At 38.0% G+C, this 24,633-nt stretch overlaps 2 protein-coding genes across 3 annotated transcripts in view; both read left to right on the forward strand.

Moving 5' to 3' along the window:
• LOC105437023 (fibronectin-like) overlaps positions 1 to 6,779 on the forward strand; it is a 31,941-nt gene extending 25,162 nt beyond the window's left edge. Inside the window, exons 5-7 of one of the 2 annotated variants that reach the window (XR_004064466.1) lie at positions 523 to 777; positions 2,239 to 4,885; positions 5,853 to 5,997. Coding sequence is in view for 1 of the 2 variants with exons in the window: in XM_030987759.1 (XP_030843619.1) it covers positions 523 to 777; positions 2,239 to 2,517; positions 6,618 to 6,670 (587 nt within the window). In the remaining variant the exon portion in view is untranslated. Of the gene's footprint in view, positions 1 to 522; positions 778 to 2,238; positions 4,886 to 5,852; positions 5,998 to 6,617 lie in introns of those variants that run through there. The other variant, XM_030987759.1, reaches the window with a different exon arrangement.
• Positions 6,780 to 10,257: 3,478 nt separating this feature from the next.
• Positions 10,258 to 17,616, forward strand: LOC583153 (synaptotagmin-1). The gene is made up of 5 exons (XM_030987760.1): positions 10,258 to 10,754; positions 12,411 to 12,652; positions 13,730 to 13,911; positions 16,688 to 16,868; positions 17,584 to 17,616. The coding sequence occupies exons 2-4, from the start codon at positions 12,613 to 12,615 to the stop codon at positions 16,817 to 16,819; spliced, it is 354 nt and encodes a 117-aa protein (XP_030843620.1). The 5' UTR covers positions 10,258 to 10,754; positions 12,411 to 12,612; the 3' UTR covers positions 16,820 to 16,868; positions 17,584 to 17,616.
• The last annotated feature ends 7,017 nt before the right edge of the window (positions 17,617 to 24,633 follow it).

The following is a 24,633-nucleotide window of genomic DNA, read 5'->3' on the forward strand; positions in this document are numbered from 1 at the left end:
ATAGAACAGCGTTCTTGTTGACACAATGAAAAAGACCTTATTATCTAAGATCTGTCTGTCAATAAAGTGTAGTCCACTTTGGGTGATTGAAAACTCCTGTCCTCCAGTAAACACCCAAGTTTGTCAAACTCCCCTTGAGGAAAGCAGAACAATCTGAAAGTAGACAGGTGAAATTTTAGATGGAATGGGCCAAAAAATTAGGAAGCTATTATCTTTCAAAAGTGCACCTCTTATCTCTGTGCGTACCTGTTGTTTGCAATTGCTTAGCTGCGCGCATCTGACCTCAAGGCAGGTAAATTAAGGAGAGGGTTCGACACCATTTCTATGTGCAATAAACACATATGAATACTTACCTCCGAGATCAAAGTTCCCCTCATGCCATTATATTTCAACCTCGGTCTGCGGCCTAATGCAATATAACATCTTCCAGGAAATTCTGAATTTGTTGGTTCATATATTTTGTTATATTGAATGCCTGAGCATGCAGTACTTATATCATGTGATCCATCCATGCACCCACAGACCCAAGGGAGCCTGGGACTATTAACGTGGAAGAGGTGACCTCGACATCCATCTCAATCACATGGACCGAGATTGCAGGAATCACCGACTACATTGTCAACCTCAACCTGGCAAGCAACAACACTGAGCTGTTCTCAGAAGTCATCAGAAGTTCCCTCAAGGCTAGCTTCTCAGGACTGATGCCGGGAGAGGAGTACATCATCGAGATTGAGTTGCAGTGCGCCGGAGAAGTTCTCTCTCTTCGACAGTTTACATGTAAGTCAGTTATTAAAGCTCCTGTACAATGGGCATGTTTGGTATCAAAAAAGAAATTTAATTCTCCTTGTATCAAAGCATACATGTATATTCAAGATGATTTGGTATTCTATCCATGATTCTAGATGAAATGTAGTGTAAATATCGACAAGGAATGGATAGATAATGGCTATACACACCCTTACGATAGGACCCTCCCCCCCCCCCCCCAAAGGTTCCTGGCACATTAATCCAAGCATTTGGCTTAAGGACAGTGTGAGACAGTTTGAGACAGTGTGTGTGTTGACTGTAGCTAGCATATACACACAATCCTCATAGGTTTTACATGCGAGTAGTGCAGGCTACTGTTGTGAGAATTTACATCCCAGGATAGTATTTAATTTTTTTTCTATATTTCTATTTCACTCGAGGAGGATAACTTCACAGTATTGCTAGTATCTTGCTATTTATATCATCTAAAATCAAAGAAATTTGACGAAAGGTTTTTGAGGGCTTACCAAAACTGTACGGAGCCTTTAACCCTTATAATATACCAGATCGATGTGCATGGGGCGCTGTTCCACGTCTGCCAATTACGCCAGACACACACATATAATTGTGTTTGGCAGGGTATTATCACATGAATGACATTTTCAGGAGGATTCCTTGAAGTTTGCTATTCTATTTAAAGCAATATACATTTACATGTGTACCTTTGAAACTCTGTACATGTACATGTTTATCTGCAAGAGGAGGTGTTGTGGCGTAGTGGATAAGTCGTCGGACTGTGAATCACAGGGTCCCGGTTCGAGTCCCGCCGCGGCACTAATGTCCTTTGGCAAGACATTAATTAATCTACACTTGCCACTCTCCACCCACGTCCTAAATGGGAACCGGTAGGAAGGAATTCCTTAAATGCTGTGAGTGTCGAAATCGGCAGCCTAGCATAGCCGGGTAATGTTGGAGTGCCTTGAGGACCTTGCAAGGTCGATACGTGCGATATAAAAGAATCAAATATTATTATCATTATTTATCACTTCTTCTACCAATAATAGTCCGTTCTTGTATACCGCTCATGTTGGTCAGACTTGACATTCTTGGTGCTCCAATTACCTTCCATGTCTAGAGAGGTGTTGTGGTCTAGTGGATAAGTCTCTGTAATGTGAACCACCAGGTCCAAGGTTCAAACCCCTGCCGCAGTACCATCATCCTTTTGCAAGATATTAATCTACATTTGCCACACTTAACCAAGGTGTGGTAAGTGGGTACCTGCATAGGATGTAATCCTTGAATACACTGAGCACTGCGGGTGCTGGAGCTAAAGCCAGCTAATGATATCAAAGTCCTTTCGAAGCACATAGAGACATAATGTGACACAAAGAACTATAATTGTTGATATTATTATCATTATTATTTTTATCATTAGTATTATTATTGTTATTATTATTACTATTTTTATTACTATTATCTTATCTGTTACAGTACCTCTGGAGCCAGTGCGCGCTGTCTTTACTTGGGTCACCGAAGACTCTGTCACCCTGCAGTGGTCTCGTCCTGAAAGCCAGCTCGTCGGTTACGAGATCATGTACGACGACGGCAGTGGTCCATACAGTCCTATCAATGTGTTCGACAGGATCTCTTTGCAGTTGGAGAGAACGATCATGGGTTTGATGGACGGACCAGGTGTTGAGGTGAACATCACCACGCTCGCTGGTGCAGGAATGGCCCAGACCAGAAGCAACCCTGTCAAGATCAGTCCAAGTGAGTAACTACAATGTTAGCTTTAAGCAGAGCCACAATACATCTCTTCTCTCATCAATCATCACAAGCCATGTCGCTCTGGTCTCTGCTTTTAAAATGAATCTATTGTAATTGTCCACAAAGCTAAACGATCAGGGGGGAGCGATTATCTCTGCAGCTTTCCGCTCGTGGAACAGACTTCCAAAATCATTGAAACTGTCGATCACTTTCAGACAAATATAAAAACATCTATCTAATGAAAAGTATTTTCCCCTAATTATCTTTTGTTCTGTTCTATTTTAAGCACTTTCAGCATATTATTTGTAATACATTTAATCTGATTATTAGTAGTGCCTTGAGCACCATCTGGGTGGATATTTTGCGCATGATAAATGTCTGCATTACTATTATTATTAATAGTATGCAGCCGCGAAGCATAGATACGTAGAAAGAAAAAAATCAATTTAGAAATTTATCACAAAACCTGGAAGAAGACACTATATGAGAGCATATGGCCTCCCCCAGGCAGATACTGAAGACCGGAAGGCTACCCAATGTCATGGCTCTTTTTGTTCTCCTCAAGATACCTTCTTCTACTGTCTTCACATTCCTATATATTTCTGAAATACACTAGGTTCCCTTGGCAGTGCCTTCAACATTACAACGGTGACATCGAATATCATCCTCCTCATTTAGAGCAACCTCACTGCTTTCTTCATCATATCTTTCCATAAAATCTTTAGTCATCCTTTCCCTCTTATGCCATCCACTTCCAGATCCCATGCTCCTTTCACAGGTTCATCATCTTCCCTTCTCAACATATGACCCATCCATCTCAAATCTCAATCCACTTCTCATTACCACTTCCAACACAGTTTCTTTGCCTTTATGTCTATGCATATGTCTTATGTTCTTTGTAACGCTTATGATAGTCAAATTTCTGACTATTTGTGGACAATAAAACTTGCATCTTGATTCTGAATCTTGAATCCTGAACTTTCTAACAGGTCAGAACGACAACAACGAGCCCCACTAGTAAGACAAGTGATGTTTCTAACGTCACTGGGCAGTCTGTTCCACATAACTGGAGCCACGTTTCCAAATGCCCAATGGCCGTAGTGGGTGGTTTGGCTACAAAGGACTACAAACAGAGGGGATGCAGAAGGTCGAAAAGGATAAAGACATTTCATTTCATTTCTTTTTAATCCTTTCAAATGCAGTTTATTTGTGAAGTATTGTCTATCTATTTAAGTTGATTTGATGTGTATATGTTTATATATTTCTTTGTTGTACGACGTGTTTTACGGGCGCTCTGAAGAACAACCTCTGGCTGAAGTGTGCAACTGTAGTGAAATAATATTGAAATAAAATAAATTAGTTGAATAAATAATAGGCTTTGCTTCATGGCAAGGAGATCCTTGATATAATCAAGAGCAGCATTGTGGAGTGCATTGAAAACCAGCATTAGGATCTTATATTTGATTCTCTTTGACACAGGAAGCCAGATTGGAATAACCTGTTCATATTTTCTTACTAATGTCTGAACTTTAGGACTCTCTGTAGTCTTGAGGCTGAGGAATGCAAGCAAGGACCGCATTGCAGCAGTCCACTCGCGATGTGAAAAGGGCATGGAGGACTTTTGCAGCATCTGAAATAGAGAGATACTTTCAAACTTTGGCAATGTTCCACAAATGATAGTATGCACTCTTACAGATAGCTGAGATATGTCCATCCATGTCCAGGAATTTGTCAAGATAGACACCTAAATCTCTAACAGCATCTGAAACAGGCAGGACAACACCATTAATTGTAAGTTCTAGCAAGTCACAGACAGAATGCTGGTGAAGAGAGCCGATGAGTACAAGATAGTTTTCTCATTTTTTAGTTTCAGGAAGTTTCTCTCCATCCATTGCTGCATATCGCTGATACAATTCTCAATACAGAGACATGCTGATGTATGGTCAACATCTTGCTTGAATGCCACATAGAGTTGGGCATCATTACCACTTCCACCACAGTTTCTCAGTTTCTTAACCATTAATTTACAAATATCTATGTTGTATGTAACCCTATGGAAGTCATGTTCCTGACCATATACATGGCATTAAAGATTGCTTCTTGAATCCTGAACAACAAGCCACACCAACACCAACCGTCTCCAACACCAACCTTCAGGTCATCATCTGGCTGGATGCTACTACCAACGGTAGGCAAGTATGTCTGAAGGAACTCTGCAGCACCCTATGAAGTGACATGCTCATGTGTCTCCCAACCAACCAGAAGTGCCCTCTGTTCTCCACCTTCGAGGGGCTGGTCCCCGGCAGTAGATATGTGGTCTACGTAGAATACAACGACGGGACAATGGAGGATGTCATTTTCACGCCAACAAGTAAATAACAGCTTTGTTCAGATATGACCCTGTAATTGTAGTAGGACGGATACGTGCGCAATATAGATGTAGCTCTTATTCTCCTCAAACCTGCTTCTGGGTCGCGTGGAGGGCGACTTTTGGGGACTTGCCCTGCAGGTGTTGTTGGGCTTATTTATCCTAAGGACATATCCATGCTATGTTCTATTCGAGTGACTCAGTGATTCAGTTTACTAGTTCCTCAATTTATCCTCTTCTGGCGCAATCTTCCTACTCGGTGAAAATTTCCAGGAACATTATTAAGTTTAACCTAGTCGACGACATGGTCATGGCAAGATACTTGGACACTTTTAGATTGGTAGTAAATAGCAAACCCTACTTATCCCGAAATTAAAGTATCGGGACATAACGATGAGCCGTTGATACAATAAAGAACTATTTGATGTTTCATGCATAATCTTTCATCTCCAAATAGCATTATCATTGCATAACTATAAACATACTTCTTGGAGGATGGCTCATTTCTTATACCAATGTGTTCAATGTGTTTTTATGTATCATAATGCCTTTCTAAATAACATATGTGCAACACAGCAAGAGCCTGACCTCCTTAAGCTTCCATTATTATTATTATTTAGGGGAGGGGAGGGGATGACAGAACATAAACTGCTCCGAATTAAACTCATCATCATATATTTTACATTTCAATTATCTAACTTTTAAATTTAATCTTTATGTTTGGATATTCTGTAACGGTATCAACATCGAGATTTTCTTTCCCCGCATCTGTGGCTGTTGTGATAATAATAATAATAATAATAATAATGGTGGCTTCTTAGATGGCGCACATGTCCGTCACGTTGTGACGCTCCTGGCGCCGCCCTGATTATTACCCTGGCTTTAGCAAGGCAGCCACTGCGGCGCTCTAGCATTTCAAGGAATTAATTCCTGCCATATCTTTTCTCTTCCACATTTTAATTTTTCTCAGGTCTTTCCCATCATCTCTGACTACATCTATTTTAGCGCTGTCATCTCGGTGCTTTAGTACTGGGCGTGATGCAGGCTGTCATCCAGAAAGTAGTCTGGTGGAAGCAACGCACTATGAAGACATGGAATCTCTCAATGCAGCAGGCAACATTAATGTTTGCCTCCGAATCACTATAAAAAAAAGCAATCAACATTTTCGTTGGCATAGTAACATGATACTACGGTAGTGTTTTCCAAGCTATGACTACTTAATGATCATTCCATTGAAAAGTTAATCTTAGAGACACTTTCTTTCTAATATGACATTAATGTTTGCCTTCGAATCAATGAACAAAGAAGTCAAGATCTTTGTTGGCATGGTAACAGTAATGCTGAAACAACATCGTGGAATAGAAGAAAATGTGAATTTATACAGTGGGTTACTATCTTTTTATAGCTATCAAAACTAAATGATTTTTTTTTCTTCTTTTCTTCATAAGACAAATTTCAGAGAATTTTTTTCAAAATAAAAGATTTCTATTTGCCTTCGAATCACTAAACTAAGCAGGCAACGCATGGTAATAAGAAATTATAAAAGCATCATTAGAAAAGCAATATGTGAAATAACATGAATGTATATTGTACAGGAGTAATATCTTTCCAAGCCATTACGTAGATATGATTACAGTTTTCTATTTTGGGGAGTTTTTAAGCGCCTAAATTCGTTCATAAAGACATGAAACATAATTTCAGGTAACAAAACCAACACATTTTCTCTACTATATAGACGGAGGCGCCACTATTGATCAAGCCGTACCTGAAGGACATGACGCGCTCTGAGATCCACGCCGTCATGACGGGTGGCTTCGCGACCGTTGCAGGAAGCACCCTTGGAGCGTACATTCTCTACGGTATCGATGCGACCCATCTCATAACCGCCTTGGTGATGTCGGCCCCCGCAGCTCTGGCGATGTCGAAGCTCTTCTACCCAGAGACCGAGAAATCGAAGCACATCACCGAGGAGGACATGGTGTTGGATAAAGGGTAGGGAGGAATTATAATTATATAATATTGGATGGCCTTGAGCTGGATATCAGGATTACATGTTCGTAAAACAATAATAGTTATATTGGCTCGAGTCTTATAACTGCAAGAATAATTGTGTATTGCATCTATAGTATTTTGGAATCATTCCCTTTTTTCTTTTTCTAAGTTGACTGAACAGCACTGCACATATATATGGGTTCGTGGGACCAGGTGCGGATCCAGGATTTATTAGGGGAGGGGGCCCAATTTTTTTTTTTTTCCTCCCGAAGATTTGAAAATCGCGCCGGCCGAAAATTCGCTCAGTAGGGGGGGGGGGGGGGGGGGGGGGGGGGGTTAGTGAGCACTTTTTTGTATGAAAGCAGAAAAATAAAAGAAACATAATAGTGACAGCTTGAAATAAATTGCACTCCAAGAATAAGAGAGTTATGAATGTTTGGCATATGAGATCACTAAATCTATGACAATCTCAAATTGCCAGTTTTGTCAGTGGATTGTAACGTTGCCACGGACAAATCTCCCGCTCGTTTCGTAAAAAGTATCATTACATTTGTTTTTCTCCTAATTGCCTTTTCCATTAGAGCACTACTCAAAATATATTATGAATAGCATAATATAGGTCCTCTAAATAGGAAATACCTTCCTGAGATATAAATTGAGAAAAATTGACATTGTAGTCATTTTGTATGATGAAACAAGAGGGAGAGTTGTTTTGCACTACCTCGCAGGGTCATTACAGATGCAGCCGATTTGAAGTGCCCATCCGTATAGTGATTACGTCATTAAATTATATAACTTTTTAACTTTTTTTGTTAGATTCCTTTAAACTGTTTTACGCATTTTCAGTTGGACTATGAGGACATTTCAAAAGAAAGCATCCAACTGTGGCAGTTCTATAGTGATATTTTCCACATTTTCGCCCTTTTCAGAAGTCGAAACCCATTTTTAAGGATGTTTAAAGATAAATACCTTCATTGTTTTAGGGACGAGCTAAACGTCATTGAAGCAGCTGCTAATGGAGCATCGCAAGCCATTCCACTGGTCCTGAACGTCGCTGCAAACCTCATAGCTTTTCTTTCTCTCCTGGCCCTCGTGAACGCTTTGCTTGGATACTTCGGAGGACTCGTCGGTTACCCACAACTCACCTTCGAGGTAACAATGAATTTCGATTACTCACGGTCACACCGCCAAACCAACTACATGTTCCAACAAACTCCCAATTGACTGCCTTTGGGCCATTCGGTTTCTAGAAAAAACTGTTATTTGTACATGTACATGTCAAACTTCTTTTTGTCTTGTTGAACATTTGCGCTGTAATTGTATCACAATAATCTAACAAAGAGTAGGGTATGTTATTATTACTCTGGTCATACATTGTACAGTTACATGTACATGTACATGTAAGTGGTGCATACCGTATAAAAAACATTGAGGATTTTTACATCTTGAAATAGAAAGTGAGCATGAGCCCGCCAAGGCCACCAGTAACTACATGTACATGTAGATGTGATGGCACGCACTGCCATATTGGGGTATACAATTCACAATTAAAGATACTCTTGTACATGTATGTACATGTACAGTACATGTACAGTACATGTACAGTACCGTATTTGCCGGCGATTGTTTTGTTGTTTTGTTGCCGAAAACCCACGCGGGGAAGGACCTTCATTTAATATCGAGGTGCAGTTAAAAGCGCTGATTTGTGCTTGTAAACTTGTCACAAATAATAGTAACAATGTCGTTATTAGAAGAATGTGTAAGATCATTAATGTGAATTAAAAACAATAGAGTACCAGGTCCTAGGATAGAACCTTGTGGTACACCATTTGTTATATAAAAAAAATTGAGGAATTATTATTATAAACTACATATTGAGATCTATTAGAAAGATTACTTTCAAACCAAGATGACAGACAAATTTTAGTGTTGTTGTAGTTTCCGAGTGGTGAGTCAACACACTGATTACTGAGCTGGGAGACATTGCCAGGCATAGCGCCATAAATCGAAACTTAAAAAAAAAAAAAAAAAAAAAAAAAAAAATCTTTTTTTACTCTTTCGCTGCATAGGCCGCACCCCGACATTTTGATATTTTCTCTTCCAAAAATACTGCGGCCTTTACGCCGGCAAATACGGTATATACATACTCCCCCACACCTGGATTTCATATGGTTGCAGCTCTGAATGCCTTATAATAAAAACCAATATTTTGGGACAAAATGTTGCAACCGGAATAGAATGCCTACTCGTAAACATTTTACATGAATTAACGTTTCGAAATGTGACTGTGCCAACTTGGATGTTTATCAGTTGTTATACCTACATGTACATGTACTTGTTCAAAGGTTGCTTCATCAACCTCTTCACTTCCTCTCCTGCTACAGTATTTCCAGTTTTCAAGAAAATCATTTTTTTTTCTTCTTCTGCTGCCAATTAAAGATAAAGTTTAGTTCTGGTCGTGCGATTGCATTGTGAAAGAAAAGGTGTGGAATGGATCAGATCAAATGGATCAAAAGTTGATGTAGCATGTACTGTAAGTATTGGTGTGTACTGCAAGGTTCTGGAGTCATCAAAATCATAATAAATTTGGCCCAGTCTTGGTAAAGTAACAAGCACTGTACACAGAAAGATGTATATTGGACTACCAGTACACAAATGGTGTCAGGGTTACTTACCTTGATTTCCTTATCTTTCTATGCTCATTACTCAGCCAGTATACATTTTCTACCAAAATTGTTTGGCAAATGACATTTATATGTAATCTTGAATATTCAGTGTAAGTTTCGTTTGATTCTGTGAGAATTTTTTTAATAATTTTTTTACCAGAAACTCAAGTTGATCTTTATCATGCGTTTCGTTTTCATTGAGTTGGCAGTAAGCCTACATGTATTTGCACCATTAATGCATCATTCTTGTATTTTCTTGATTACATTCGCTTCATTGACACCTACATGTGTATTCCTCTAGATTTGTATGAAGGTATGAAATAAATGAGTCATCAGGAATAATCTGAAATTGAAATTATCAGATACTGATCAAGTTTGAACAATGTCGGTCCTAAAACTGAACCTTGAGGAACACCACATCTGATTTTCATTTTCATTAATACTATTTCTTCACACTGAACATACATGTACTTGTACATGTACATGAAGTTTGTTTGTACCGCCATAATGAATATGGATTTTTAAGCTAAAGACTGTTGTTCATTACAATATCTTATTGTGCTGCACGTTAAGCTCCGGAATTGTGTTCTTGATAAAAGTGTATGGGTCCATTTTATACATGTAGGCCCTAGGTCATTTATTTACACATAACAGTAGTGAGCAAACCAACCACCTAGTGCATGTGGAACAACTTCAACTACATTTGAGTGGCTACACGATTTAGACATTCCTCAATAAATTAAACATACCAATCAAACATAACAATCAATCAGCAGTACACATGTTTTGGCATTTATTGTGGAATGCTTTCATTGACAATTTGAAATATCTGATGCAAAGAAAAATGGTGAATGACTGTTTTTTTTTTTTTTTAACTTGTAACTTTGTAAATTTCTTGTTCCTTTGGTACATGTAGTTTCAATTTGTTTGTATTTCATTTTTGATATCATTTCGTTGTCGTACGAAGTCCAGCGAACGAGATTACAGCTTGCTATGACGAAGGCATTGTAATAATAGGGGTGGATGTCATTTTGTACACCCAATACACACTTAAGACGGAGGCTTGTGATAGAAATACATTCTTTTTCTTTTCTTCAGCTGTGTGTATAGTGCTGTATTCTTATGCTTCGTATTGAACATTTGAACATACTGTACGCAATTACAGAGGTGCATTGCAGTGTTTATGTGGTTGAAATGTTGGAAAATCAGCACAGGTAGGAAGATGGTTTCTATCTATGATTCAGGGAGAGCATTTTATCAATATTGCTGGCTTCTTATCAGGAGTCAGCTGCTAGATGTGTCATGTTATGTGACCAATTTGATGATTCCTTTGCTTTCGTTTAAACTCCATGGGAATCTGTAATTGGAGATGCATTGTCTTGGCACTATTAAAGCTACATGTTAGATTGCTGGAATGCAAGAAGTATTATAAAAAAATGTGTGCTGGAATTGTTTTGATTGACTAATTGAGATACTGTACATGTACATGAAGTAAAGATTACTGGTATTCAGTGCATACATGCATACATGTATACAGTACATACATGTACATGTACATGCACAGCATGATGCCATACTGTTACAATCAATAATCTATATAGGGATCAACCGCGTTTACATCACTAACTGCACTATTGTTCCTACACTTACACAAGTGTTATAAATGGCAAGTTCATGTGTAAGTGACAGGCTCTTTAAAAGGGGATATTAGGGAGTTTTAGATTTGCGTGGACTGATACGTGTGACGTCCATTCAAGGCAGTGCATTAAAAGGATGTCGATCGTAGCAATCCACGTTGTCGTTGTGCAAATCTAACAGTCCCTAATGTGACAGTATATGGTGTACAATCGGCTGTTTGGGGCCTCATTAAACATCTGTTAACTGTTCAAGTGTGTATGCAACCCATTTCTTTATCAGTTTAATAGTGGATTGCATAAATGTAGCCATACAGTTAGAACTGTAAAACCAGAAAAATTTCTTAACACAAAACTTTAGGAAATTGCAAGAATTTAGTGATTTGTCATTTATGAGTCAATTATTACACGGCTTGAACATTTTCTGAACCACTCGCAATATTCAGAAAAATTTCATGCACCCGAAAGTTCACAGTACACATGTACAATGCATTTGTAAACCAACAGTTCTTTATACTGTGCAGAAAATTTTCATTGGTCGGGGTAATCACATGTTCATGACATGTACATTTTACAAATGTATTTTATTATTCTACAAACCTTAAAGGGATTGGGTAACTTTGTCTCAGATTCTGAAAAAAAATCCTGGATTTAGCTCAAGAATGCTGCAATGATAATTAAAAACCTTAAAGTCAGTCAGGAACCCCATGACTTTTACAAGCCGATCTTCTGTCTGATTATCAAAATTTATGACTGGAAATCAAAATCAAATTGTGTGTTTTCCTGACGGTTTTCATAACACTACAGTCTATTGGAGAAAACGAGTATGGTAAAACCGGTCACTCAAAGATTTTTACTTTTTTGAGGCACTGCTTGATCATTTTGAATAGCAATTTGTTTAGGGCTTCAATATTACACCATGTCACAGACACTGATAACACATACAGTAGGGGCATGCATCTCAGATTTAACATTGTTACAGCTTATCAACACTAGTGTGACTAGGAGGGATTAGACCACACAGCGAGGTCACTAACAGGTGGCTCAACTCAGCTCTCAAATAACATACATGTAAGAAATAGAGGATCATGGGGAACCAACAGGCACTGATAGGGGAAGTTTTATAGATACAGTGTATAGAGGGAGCAAATAGCTACAAGTAGGACAGTGGGGCTTTAAATGATGCCTTTAAAATTCAAATTCTTACAAAACCATCCTTTTATTTCTTTTGTGCAGATATTGATGTCGCCGTGCTTTGCAAATCCATCCAGACCGTAGTATAAACACCACACAAAAGAATGGCCGACCCAGAGGTCTCACAAGCAGCAGTCCCTAATGAGTCCGCAGCTGCACCCCCCGCCCCACAGAGGGCGCTGCGGATGGCGGGGGAGGAGGAGGAGGAGGCATTGGAGGTGCCTTTGCAAATGCGGGCACCAACATGAAGAACAAGATAAGCGACGTGATGGATAAAATTCCTTGTAAGTGAACACAATGTTTCCCCTATTCTCGTGCCCAACCGTCTTGGCATGAAATATACCTGCACAGTTACATTGGTGTTAAATGGGTACCGGTAGGAAGGAATTCCTTAAATGTTGTGAGCGTCGAAATCGGCAGCCTAGCATAGCCGGGTACTGTTAGAGCGCCTTGAGGACCTTGCAAGGTCGATACGTGCGCTATATAAGAATCCAATATTATTTTTCTTATTTTACGAAAGTTCAAAAAGCTTGAAGACAAAGATGAGTTTTAGTCATGCAAGAACAATGTGATAGAAACAGGTTGGAAGCAATGGATGCAAGGTTGATTACGTACATGTAAATGTTATGTATGTACGTAAGAATTGATGTGTCTTGTGAAGTTTGGGAATGATCGAAATGATTGAAATGGACTTGGTCTTGCTGGAGATCACAGGCACTGCACACATATATGGGTATAGGGGACTACTCACAAATGCTTGGATGGTCTAAACTTTTCAGCTTGTCATAACTTGAATAAACAGCAATTTCAAGAGTAGGCCTATCCCAAGTTTTTCCCAGATTTACACTTCCCCCCCCCCCCCTAAAAAAAAAAGAAGCTCACAAATCATTGTACATGATAATTCTGTTATGTACATGTAATTTCCAAACGGGAATAGCAAATTGGTCGATTGTAGTCAAGAAAAATTGTTTTGAAGCTGAAGTAATATCAGTCTTGAGAGGGTGCTATATTCACTGTAAAGAATTTATTATTTCCAATTTCATCACTTCACACTCGATTTCAATCGCGACAACGATCATTGAATATTGTAAGACTGCGTATGCTTCAAATACGTTAATTTGAACCAATTTCATGACCCCATACGAAAACTTTGTATTACCTTTAAGTGAATAAAAAAGTTGTAATATTGCATCATCATACATGTACAATGTATCTGAACGAGTCTTAACATGTTGATGGGAAAAACAAATTATACACCTTATTATTATTCAGGTTCGGCCCGTTCAGAGACGTACATGTATATTGCAGATTAGATGGTGATTTTTTAATTTGTTTAAAAATCTTGTTTTGTCCCTTTCTAGTTCCAACATGGGCTGTGGTAGCCATTGCCATTGTGGCAGGCCTTATACTCCTCTGTTGCTGCTTCTGTATCTGTAAAAAATGTTGCTGTAAGAAGAGGAAAAAGAAGGAAGGCAAGAAAGGCCTTAAGGGGGCCGTCGACCTGAAGAGCGTCCAGATGCTGGGCAACAGTTATAAAGAGAAGGTAAGTTTGCCGTTATTCTGATTTCTATTGTTGTCAAGTCGCTCGCTTTATTTAGGGATATTTCATTTTTTGCATAGCCCAAATCATGTTGCCATACCATTAGAAATATAGTCAATAAATAGTCAGTATTTTGTGTTAATTTTGATCACAGGACTAGCAGCATACTTGTCCAAAAATGCTGCACTTACTGTTTATCCGAGAGATAAAATACCCCCTACCCTATTTTGAATGTTATTTTTATCTTTTACATAAAATAAGGTTGGGTTGAAGCTGCGCATATCATGCGTATAAACTGTAATGAACACGCGTGATAAGATGAAAGGTGAAGTTTGAGGTAAAAAGTGGTCTCAGAATACCAGTTATTTAAAAAAAAATGAAATAAAATATTTTAGTGAGAAAAAAACTTACTCAGAATCCCAATTACCCCTGGATTTTAAAGTACAATATTTTGACATTTTCTTCAAATACAAATTTCCTGTTCAAAGCAAATTCAATTAACAGCAGTATTTGATTTATTGGCCCTGAATTATTCAATTTATTTTTACTGGGTCAGACAATTATGCCAATCAAAGAGTCATAAGAGTGCATATTTTTCCCTTCTCAGTGTACTGTCAGTATGTACATGTACTTGTCAAACCATATCATAATGACATTTTTGTCAACTTAATCTATTAAAACATTTCATTATTTCTTTGGTTTCCAGTTTATTCACAAAGAAGCAATAAATAGTATTCTGCTCTAACTCTATCTCAAAAGAATTGCTGTATTGTCAAAAATGTCAATCTTGACAATTTAAATTGATTTCAAATTTTGTTTTCTTTTTTTGTTGCCATTTTTATATGATAACAGTCAATGTAATTTGGTTTGCTGCTTTTTATACATAATTTCACTCTGATTTTTTATCAAATACATGTATTTTTTTCATTTGTAACACCTTGTACTAAACAGTAACATTTAATGATCATATTTTCTGTATTACCCTACATGTACTTGTCTGTTTGGTTTATTTTTCTTTCTGAATTTGTTCTTTGAAAGTTAATAGCAGGTTTATAGTGAGCTTTCATATATTTTGTAGACTTCATGTAGTGGTGTGTTTCCTTGGTATACTTATAATTAATGTTATTCCATGTTTCACTAATACTGTACATACACAATGTACATGTACATGTTTTGTTTGTGTTTCAAAGTGTTGTTTGTGTTTCATTTCAAGTTCTGATAATAATATGCAAGTAACAAATATTGGATACCCCATGTGCGAAATTTAAAAATATTTTACTCATATTCTCCTTGTAAAAGCATGTGTTGGGATTTTTCTAGCATACATTTTTAGTGTTGATAATGTACATGTACCGGTACATGTACTTCTTTTTAAATGATTCTTTACTTCACTCTAGATTTCTTGTAAAAGGTGTCAGTTGTGGATGTTTGATACATACATTGTATTAATTTGGTATCCCTTCCAATTATAAGAGTAACTACACTGTACATGTACATGTACATGTACTCGTGCAAATTGTAGTACCTAAACGCCTAGGCTAAAGTCTGGACAGTATTGTACATGTACATGTATGTATGCTACTACCCTAATAGAGAAAAGCAACAAACAAACAAACAAGCAAAAACAAAATGAAAAATACATTAACAAACGCTCACCAAACTTTTCACAGTTTGAAGCTGTTGTCCTTTTCTTCTCTATTTCTCTATTTCTCTATGTGAGCTATTAGCGATTGAGATTTGGCAGCTATGTGTAACTTCTCCTTTTTTAACATCTTACCAAGATCTTTGTGGTAATTTTTGTAATTTTGTTTTCTTGTTTTAGTTTACATTTCTCCCAGTAAATTTCAAATATTTCAAATAGCACCTAAGGCCATTCCATGGTAGCTGCAACCATGAAAATCTCAGAATATGCATTTCTGATACAATTTCGAAATGGGAATAGCAAATCGTTCGATTGTAGTCAAGAAACATTGTTTTATTTTAAAGCTAAAGTACATGTAATATCAGTCTTGAGATGGAGCTACACAACATAACGATTTTATTACTTACAATTTCATCACTTTAGACTCGATTTCAACGATTGTAAAATCGTATGCTTTCAATATCATTTGAACCATATTCATGACCCCATACCAAATATCAAATTTTCACATACATGTATATTTGTTTATACAAAACTTGGTCGGGTATGAAATCAGTAAATCTGTATACTCTCATTGGGCATTGACAAGCTATACACTTTGACACGTGATCCACCCTATTCACTGTAGTATGCATGCACTGTACATAATTATGTAGCCTGATACTGCATGTCCATGCATCTTGCTGTGAGTGTTAATATGCTTTTGCTATGACGTATGTAGGAGTGTGCATGCATGCAGCGTGTAATTACCTGCTGCAGTGATGTCCGGGTTTCCTACTACTATCCATCTGCAATCACACACATATTGGGATTGACAAATGTTGCTAATATATTGGACAGTAGATCAATTGCTGGAGAGCCAACGAGACTGACAACTTCGATAATATGAGAACTCGGAAAAACCTTGAGAAAGATATGAGAACAATATACTGCTGTTACTGGCGGTCTCATGGACCCTCAGTCTCCTGAAAAACCTTCAGAAAAGTCAGAAAGGCCTGTGCGGGCGACACTACTGGTTTTGCTGGTGTTGCCCTCTCCGTCGTCAGCCAAGAGCAATTTTGACATTAGCCATAATTTAATATTTAAAGGCGACCATTGACAATAATTAACATTCCAACCCCCGAATCTTTTTTACAGGTTCGATCGGAAGTGATTGCTACCTACGCCCTCTACGGCTTTGCCAACATAGGCTCTGTAGGCATTGTACTAGGTGCTTTAGGACCTATGGCGCCCTCAAGGAAGGGTGACTTAGCAGCAGTGGCAATTTGAGCCCTAATCGCTGGAACGGTCGCTTGCTTCATGACTGCATGCATCGCAGGTAATGTATACTTTAAACTACTGGGGGGTGTTTCACAAAGATCCTAAGTCGAACTTAACTCTTAGTTGGACTTAAAAATTATGGAGAGCCATTTGTAGCCTTATAATTAAATATATTCAAAAGCAAAAATTCAAGTATTTTAGATTTTTCATAAATTCCACATCAAGAACATGAAATCTTCCTTGATAATAGAAAATATGAATGATTTTAATCAACATTTTATGCCTTTTAAAATAACTTTTATAAAATATTTTCAAGGATGCTAATGGCTTTCCATAATTGTTAAGTCCAACTTATATATAGAGATAAGTTCAACTTAGGATCTTTGTGAAACACCCCTGCATTACTAAAATAAATACCCTTTATTGTCTGCCCGTACTATTCTTAAATCGAGCCAACGTTATCATTTACCAGGGATTATAAGTACACGTCTTGAAGTAAAATCCTGTACATGTACAAGATTATAAAGACTGGTACGCCATAACGTCCTTCTGGTAATGTTTATTTATTCATTATTTTGATAAATATAATACTCATAGACAAACGTACACACACACACACATATATATATTGTATTCATTTACCTATTTATTTATTTATTTATTTATTTATTTATCTATCTATTTTGAGAAAGAATTCACAGTGATGAAATTAAATAGTAATCAATAAGTATTTAATATACCTAATTTATAATTCATTGTATATTTCTATCCAGGTATCCTCTATGTACCAGAAGACATTCCTTTTAAAGGTACTATGTCCCTTTTGCAGCCAACCTCAAATTCTGTAGAACTTTGCAGGAATTATGAATATGTCATGTATGTCCTATCTGTGAAATTTAAACGTTACCAGTGTCCTCATATTCAAATTATGCAAGGAAACCCGTTTACTTGCTAGACTTCACTGTCAGACACTATTGAGTGACTGACAGGCTTTTTTTCTTCTTTGGTAATAACATACATGAAAAGAGTTGTAAAGGGTACATGAGCATTTGTCTACATCAATAACCCACTTCTTGTGATGGCCAAGATTAAACTGATTGAATCTTTGCGCAGCATCAAACGTATGACCATTCGGTACAATTGTCTGAAAATCAAGACTATTACTTTTGGGCTCTATAGCCCTAAAGTCGATTTGACAACTAATAGTCGTTATTTTCCCACTTGAAGACATTTTCAAGCCCCACCTTTTTTAGGGAAGTTCTAAATTAGTATTATCTTTCAAATGCAGTTGGAATTTAACTTTTTCATTTTTTTGGCCTGCAAATGGGACATAGTACCTTTAACAACTCCACAACAAACATCCCTCCTATGACGACAGTGTATTAAACTTAAGAAGGCTGTAGATAATTGTCGAAATTCTAATAGACTACTATAGTGACAGTAATACTAGTAAAATTGGTATAGCGCTTAAAACTTCGTTTCTTTAAAGTACCTTACAATGTAATTTGTTATTATTACCGTCATTCGATATAACTTTATACTATTCCGTTCATAATGAGTGCACATGCTCCACTTCCTGGGGAGCATTCCAGCCAGTCGCGATTTTACAGGTGCTCACATGCCAATCTAACCACATTAACGTTCGCATTCTGCCGTGTACTGACCCATTCAACACGTGGACAGAAGCAATGTAGATACAAACGCCTTGCTTAAGGGCAGAAATGCAGTGCCGGGGTTCGAACCCATGACCTGCGCATCTAAGAATATAGTATTTCTAGTGAGAAGGAAGCCAGTAAAGACTAGTTGATGCTTGAGCTGGAGATGACGTGGTCTATTGGGTACAACGCCGGACTGTGGATCACATGGTTCGTGGTTCGAGTCCCGCCTCGGCCCTAATGTCCCTTGGCAAGACATTGAACTACATTTGCCACACTCCACCGAGGTGAGGTAAATGGGTATCTGGCGGGAATAAATTCCTTGAAATGTTAGAGCGCCATAATGGAAGCTATGCTAAAGCCAGGGTGATAATTGTGGAGCACCAGGAGTGTAATATCTGACAGACATTAGCACCATATAAGAACCCACTATTATCATCATTATTAATCTGGGCTGCATGAGGATGAATTTATAGCATACATTTCAAAGGATTTACAAAGTTATGTATACATACGCTGGAATCTATTAAATAGAAACTCTAAACTTGACAAATAAACTCCCCCAAACCATTACAGTAGATTGAATCTAGAATTAATATGTATAGAATTCATCACACTTGCAGTTGACAGAACATGTTCTTGATAGAAAGTTTTATATGTAAATAAGAGACGGAAATTTCTTTATTAAAATGTATTTTTACTGTAAGAAATAAGAAAATATAAATTAAGAGGAAATAATTGAAGTTTAATAAAGCTTTTTATCCCTTGAGGGGATCTCGAGAATGATAATATGCGGGTTTATTATATGAAGTTATATATTGAAAATAATATCGCTAGTGATATTCGTTTGTCTCGCAATGTGGTCAATAAGGAATCTAAAAGATCACGACGTTTCGTATGCTACTGCGATACTTCGTCAGGTGATAAAAACTATTGTAAGCAAGGGTCTTTTATACTTTACGGGAGGACCGGCGGAGCGGTCTATAATTCGATCGATAATTGGAACAATAACGCCCAGAAGGTATACAAGACTTTTACAGTCTTGCCGTACATTGATGGGGTCTCACAACAACTCAAGCGCCGCCTAGAGAGCCATGGCATTCGAACGGTTTTCAGATCAGATACCACCCTACGTCAACAACTTACACGCCCCAAGGATCCAATTCCTCCACATAGACGGGACGGCATTGTGTACAACATCCCTTGTAAAGGATGTGATAGATCCTACATCGGTGAAACTGCCCGTCCGATAAAAGAAAGAATCACTGAGCATAAGAGGGACGTCAGACTCCGTCGAACTGACAACTCAGCCGTAGCCGAACATGCTTGGGATAACCAGCATCAACCAGACTGGGACGGGGTTCAGTGCCTTTCCCAGGAACGGCATTGGTATACACGGAGGGTAAAAGAAGCTATCAATATCCGTCTCAATCCTAATAATTTCAACAGAGACAACGGGATCGATATCCCCAAATTTTGGATGCGGACGATACGCCGCCATGACACTCGCCGTCCTGCCAGCCAACAACGGTCGATTCCATTCAGCAGACGGCCCGAGCCAGCGGCCCGTTGATTGGTTGAGTACCGTATGCGTCGGCCAATAGGCCTGGTGCATCAGCCGAACCAGCGGCCTTGGTGATTGGTCGATCACCGTGTGCGTCGACCAATAGGCATTGGGCGTTATTGTTCCAATTATCGATCGAATTATAGACCGCTCCGCCGGTCCTCCCGTAAAGTATAAAAGACCCTTGCTTACAATAGTTTTTATCACCTGACGAAGTATCGCAGTAGCATACGAAACGTCGTGATCTTTTAGATTCCTTATTGACCACATTGCGAGACAAACGAATATCACTAGCGATATTATTTTCGATACTATATCCGCAATGAGTAATATATTTAGCATTAAGTTATATATTGTTGTATAGGTTACTACCAGTATCTATCCAGATGATTCTACTGCCTAATATTTACCTAAAAGGTAAATTTGTCTGTGTTCTTTTACCCTCAAAATAGTCTCGCAAATGCAACGTTTAACTTGTCATATTGTTATGTTCTTCACATTAATTATTTTAGAATCCTAATCTCGATAAAAGTGGACTTCAATTCCACTACATTTCAAATATTACAATGTCTATGTCTCCTTCGATGGTTACATGTACATGTTCCCCACAAAATACATGATTTTCTGAACATCATTTAGGCCTACCATTTGTATTCAGCCATGTTTAGATAATTTTCTTCGTGTTGCGCTGCAACAATACATCATATGCCACGAAGACTTTCCTTATATTGCAACAACTTTTGCAAGTCAAACACTGTCACTGTAGAATGGTCATGTGTAAATAAAACTGAGATTTGTGTATTCCCAAGCATTTGGAGATCCAACCAGCACGACACTGCCCAGGCTGTACAGAAAGATTGACACGTTATGTTTGATACATATGCTATTTTATTTCATTTGCAGAAAGGCATGGAAAAAGCGTCAACATAAGGGGTTTACCCCAACAAATCCAGTTAGACAAAGATTTTATACAATGTCTGATGAAAAGAAAACACGCACGTTTGTTTTGATAGGTAAAATGGAACATACCATTAGGTATAATCTTTACCCGAATAGCGTGCATAATAGAATACTATCTATCAACATTTTCTTTTTCCCGCAATATTTGGTAAGATTTTGCCCAACTTGTTTGAGGGTGTAAGAATCAACAGTCTTTTACTCTCCTATAAATGTTACTACATAAAATATAGAATTACAGTAAGTAACTAGTGGTTAAATTGGGGGAAATGTCATTATGTCTATTACTTCTCACAGTTTCTTCCGCGTACTTTTGAAAACATACTATACCAATTATGCAAAGCTATGTGTTTTATGCAAGAACGCCATGCAAACAACTGTCAACTGCATCATTTTGTAGTGATTGTGGTGCACTTATATATCCTGCATATTCCTTTATTGTTAAATGATATGACCATTAAAGTTTGACCATTTCATGATTATATTTCAAGGGGTCGTGTGGTCATGAAAAAAAAGCTTTTAGAGAGGTTCTACGCCTCATTTATTTCTCTATCTTTTTGTTGTTCTCATATTCCATTTTTGTTTAAATATGTGTATATTTCTTTTCATATCGCAATGAATGTCCACAATATATAAATGATTATATTTGTCCAATATGAAACAGGTCAAAAAGCTATGAATGCAAAGAATATATCAATTTCAATTGTTAATAAAGTTATACTAATATACTTATACTACGACCATAGTCTTAATTGCAGTGACAAGTTGTGGGTGAGAGTGAGTGTATAGATGGATTAAATTGAAGCCCTGCAGGGTACAAGTTTGTGAAACCAATAATGCCTCACTCGTAAAATTATTGGGTTTAAAATGTTCCATGAAGGTAATTACGTGTCCACCATCTGTTTGCATTAAAAATTAAAAAAAAGTTGGTTGATATTTTGCCCATTTTAAATCAATTATTAATTGTTTGTCCCTAATTGGACAATTTATTACTCAGGTTGGGTAAAAATTAAATGCCCAAATTTGGTGAGGTGGATAATGAACCTCTTGCTGGGCAAATGCTTAACCAATATTTTGAAGAGGGCGTCTCCCCGACCTCTAACTGATTTCGAACCGACCGATTCTTGGCAATTCATGGTCATGTAATGTTGTGTTTGGTCTGGGCCCCGTTGCACAAAACTTACCATCGATGGTAACTTTGCCATCAATGGCAACTACCATGGTAACAGGGCTCAACATCCAATCGAAATCAAGGTTTCCATGGTAGTCACCATTGATGGCAAAGTTACCATCAATGGTAAGTTTTGTGCAATGGGGTCCTGGTGTCGGTCTGGTATCTGTTTCATTAGTTGTGTAATGATATTGGGAAAAAAATGAAGAGGATGGGACCATGGTCCTTTCAGTTAGGTGCATGAGGCCCTACAGTTACCAAAGTGCATGACATCACCGATATTAGTATGGGCTATTTCCTTTTTAATCAGGGACTGCAAGGGACTTCTTCGAGCAGTCTAACTACGAAGTTTGTAGCTTCCCAAACGATTAGAAATCATGTACAGTAGGAGTGGATGTGAGAGAGAATGATGGTAATAGCACGAGTGGTGAAAGAGAGAGAACAACAAAAAAAGAGGGAGGGAGAGAAAGGAACAGAGAGACAGAGAGAGAGAGACAAAGAGAGAGGGAGAGAGAGAGGGAGAGAGAGAGAGAATCATCGCGAAATTATCATTATGAATATGAATGAGAAGGGTATGCGGGGCACTCATGCAGAATGGATAAAAGGATTTGCGGTATAGAGAAAAACGTGTACCTAGCGTGAAATCCGCAAAGAAACAAGGAAATACAATCGTATAATCACTAGACGAGAGACCTGCGACTTGGACCTGAAAGCTTAGCCACAGTCCCGGTAATGTGAAAAGGCGCAGGTACATCTCGCCTTCGATAGTTAGAGAACTTTCACCTGTGAGGAGATTATTACCCAGGATTATTAAGTAGTGGGGATCAGCAGGTACCCAGTAGGACTATCCCTCACGTAACTGTAATGAAAACTGGTGATTAAAAAAAAAAAAACTGTATCTCCTCATTCCCTACAGTTCTAATTCTTCTTTCTCTCTCTTTATCTCTCTCTCTCTCTCTCTCTCTCTTCATTTTCCTCTTTATGTGTCCCATTCTCTCTATTTTATTTTCTCCATTTTTAATAATTCAATCTTTTCTCTCATTTCGCTTCTTTTTTTAATTATATTTCCATATTTTATATCCCCTTTTCTCCCTTTCTTTTCTCATGCTGTTCGTTTCTCTATTTCTTCTTGCTCTCTTTCTTCATTCATAATATTAAGTGTTTCTCATTATCTTGCACATGTTTATTCCTTCGATTATATCAGTAGTCCTCAATTACTCTGAACTTAATGGCCCGAATTCACAAAGGAGGTTTGTCGACAAACCTTGGTTTTCGTACGTCATATGACGCGTTTTTACGCGTTTTTTACAAACCTGGTTTGTAAAAAACAAAAGGAGGTTTGGCGACAAACCGAGGTTTGTCGACAAACCTTCTTTGTGAATTCGGGCCATTAAGTTGTCATGGTTCTTGTCTTCCCTTTCTAAGTTTTCCTGACTCTGTCTCTCTGTCAACATACCTCCCCCCCCCCCTCTCTCTCTCTCTCTCTCTCTCTCTCACTCCCTCTCTCTCTATCTCTCTATCTCTCTCTCTCTCTCTCTTTAACTCTCACCTATTTTCTCTTTCTATTCAATATCTATTTTTCTCTTCTTTCTTTTCAACTCCTTCCCTCTCTCCAACATTCGGAAATGGAATTGCCCAATTCTTTCCACCGATTCATCCGAATCCCACACAAGAAATGTTCACGTCCAAATGAAGAGCATATACAAACGGAATATAATAGCACCTCCCATGCTTGGGAGGGCACCATGAATTCGATACAGGTATTATAATAATTATGACATGATACCGACTGGTATAATGAATTATCTTTCTCCAAGGCTGGCGTGACAACACCTTGGATCTATTTTGCTTCCAAACATTCTTGAAAACTTTGTGACGCCACGGAAGAAAATCACCACCGGTACTCTACTCCACGATTAGGGGTACTTTCTTCTCCCTTGTTGATGGTTTATTCTTCAACCGGACTCGATTCTCCTGTTCTTAAAGGCAATTTTAACACAATTTATAGAAGGAAGTTTTGGGAACAAATCCACCGATTTGGATACATTTCCATAACGGGATAACCACGCGCTGTTTAGGGCCGTTCAAGTATTGCGTGGTGGAGAACGGCGTTTTGTACGTCAGCTCGTTCGGATTGGCGTTGTAACTTGGGCGGATACAAAAACACCATATGGCTGTTGAAACTGCTGGAGACTTCCGGGTCTTTTGGATGCTGGGAGTGTTAACATGTTGCTTATTCACAAATGCTGTAAGTATAGTAATGGTTGAATTATACTATATCTATGACCAGTAGCGTTGACATCGACAAACAACCTATAGCTACTGTGTTTCAAATCTTACTGCATTCAAATGTTACCTTTGATTATATTCAAAGTATATGACCTGTATAATTTCTTTTTAGAATGTTTTATGTTTCGATTAAATTCTAACGAACTTCCTCATTCCAAAAGAATCAACAACTTCATAATTATCCAAC

This window comes from Strongylocentrotus purpuratus, unplaced genomic scaffold (genome assembly GCF_000002235.5).
Source record: "Strongylocentrotus purpuratus isolate Spur 01 unplaced genomic scaffold, Spur_5.0 spur5_scaffold_17, whole genome shotgun sequence".
In the NCBI taxonomy this organism is placed as follows: Eukaryota; Metazoa; Echinodermata; class Echinoidea; order Camarodonta; family Strongylocentrotidae; genus Strongylocentrotus; species Strongylocentrotus purpuratus.

Coding starts and splice junctions, on each gene's coding strand:
- LOC583153 (XM_030987760.1), top strand. CDS start 12,613: ATGAAGAACAAGATAAGCGACGTGATGGATAAAATTCCTT. Junction 12,653..13,729: donor CGTGATGGATAAAATTCCTT/GTAAGTGAACAC, acceptor GTCCCTTTCTAG/TTCCAACATGGGCTGTGGTA. Junction 13,912..16,687: donor GCAACAGTTATAAAGAGAAG/GTAAGTTTGCCG, acceptor TCTTTTTTACAG/GTTCGATCGGAAGTGATTGC.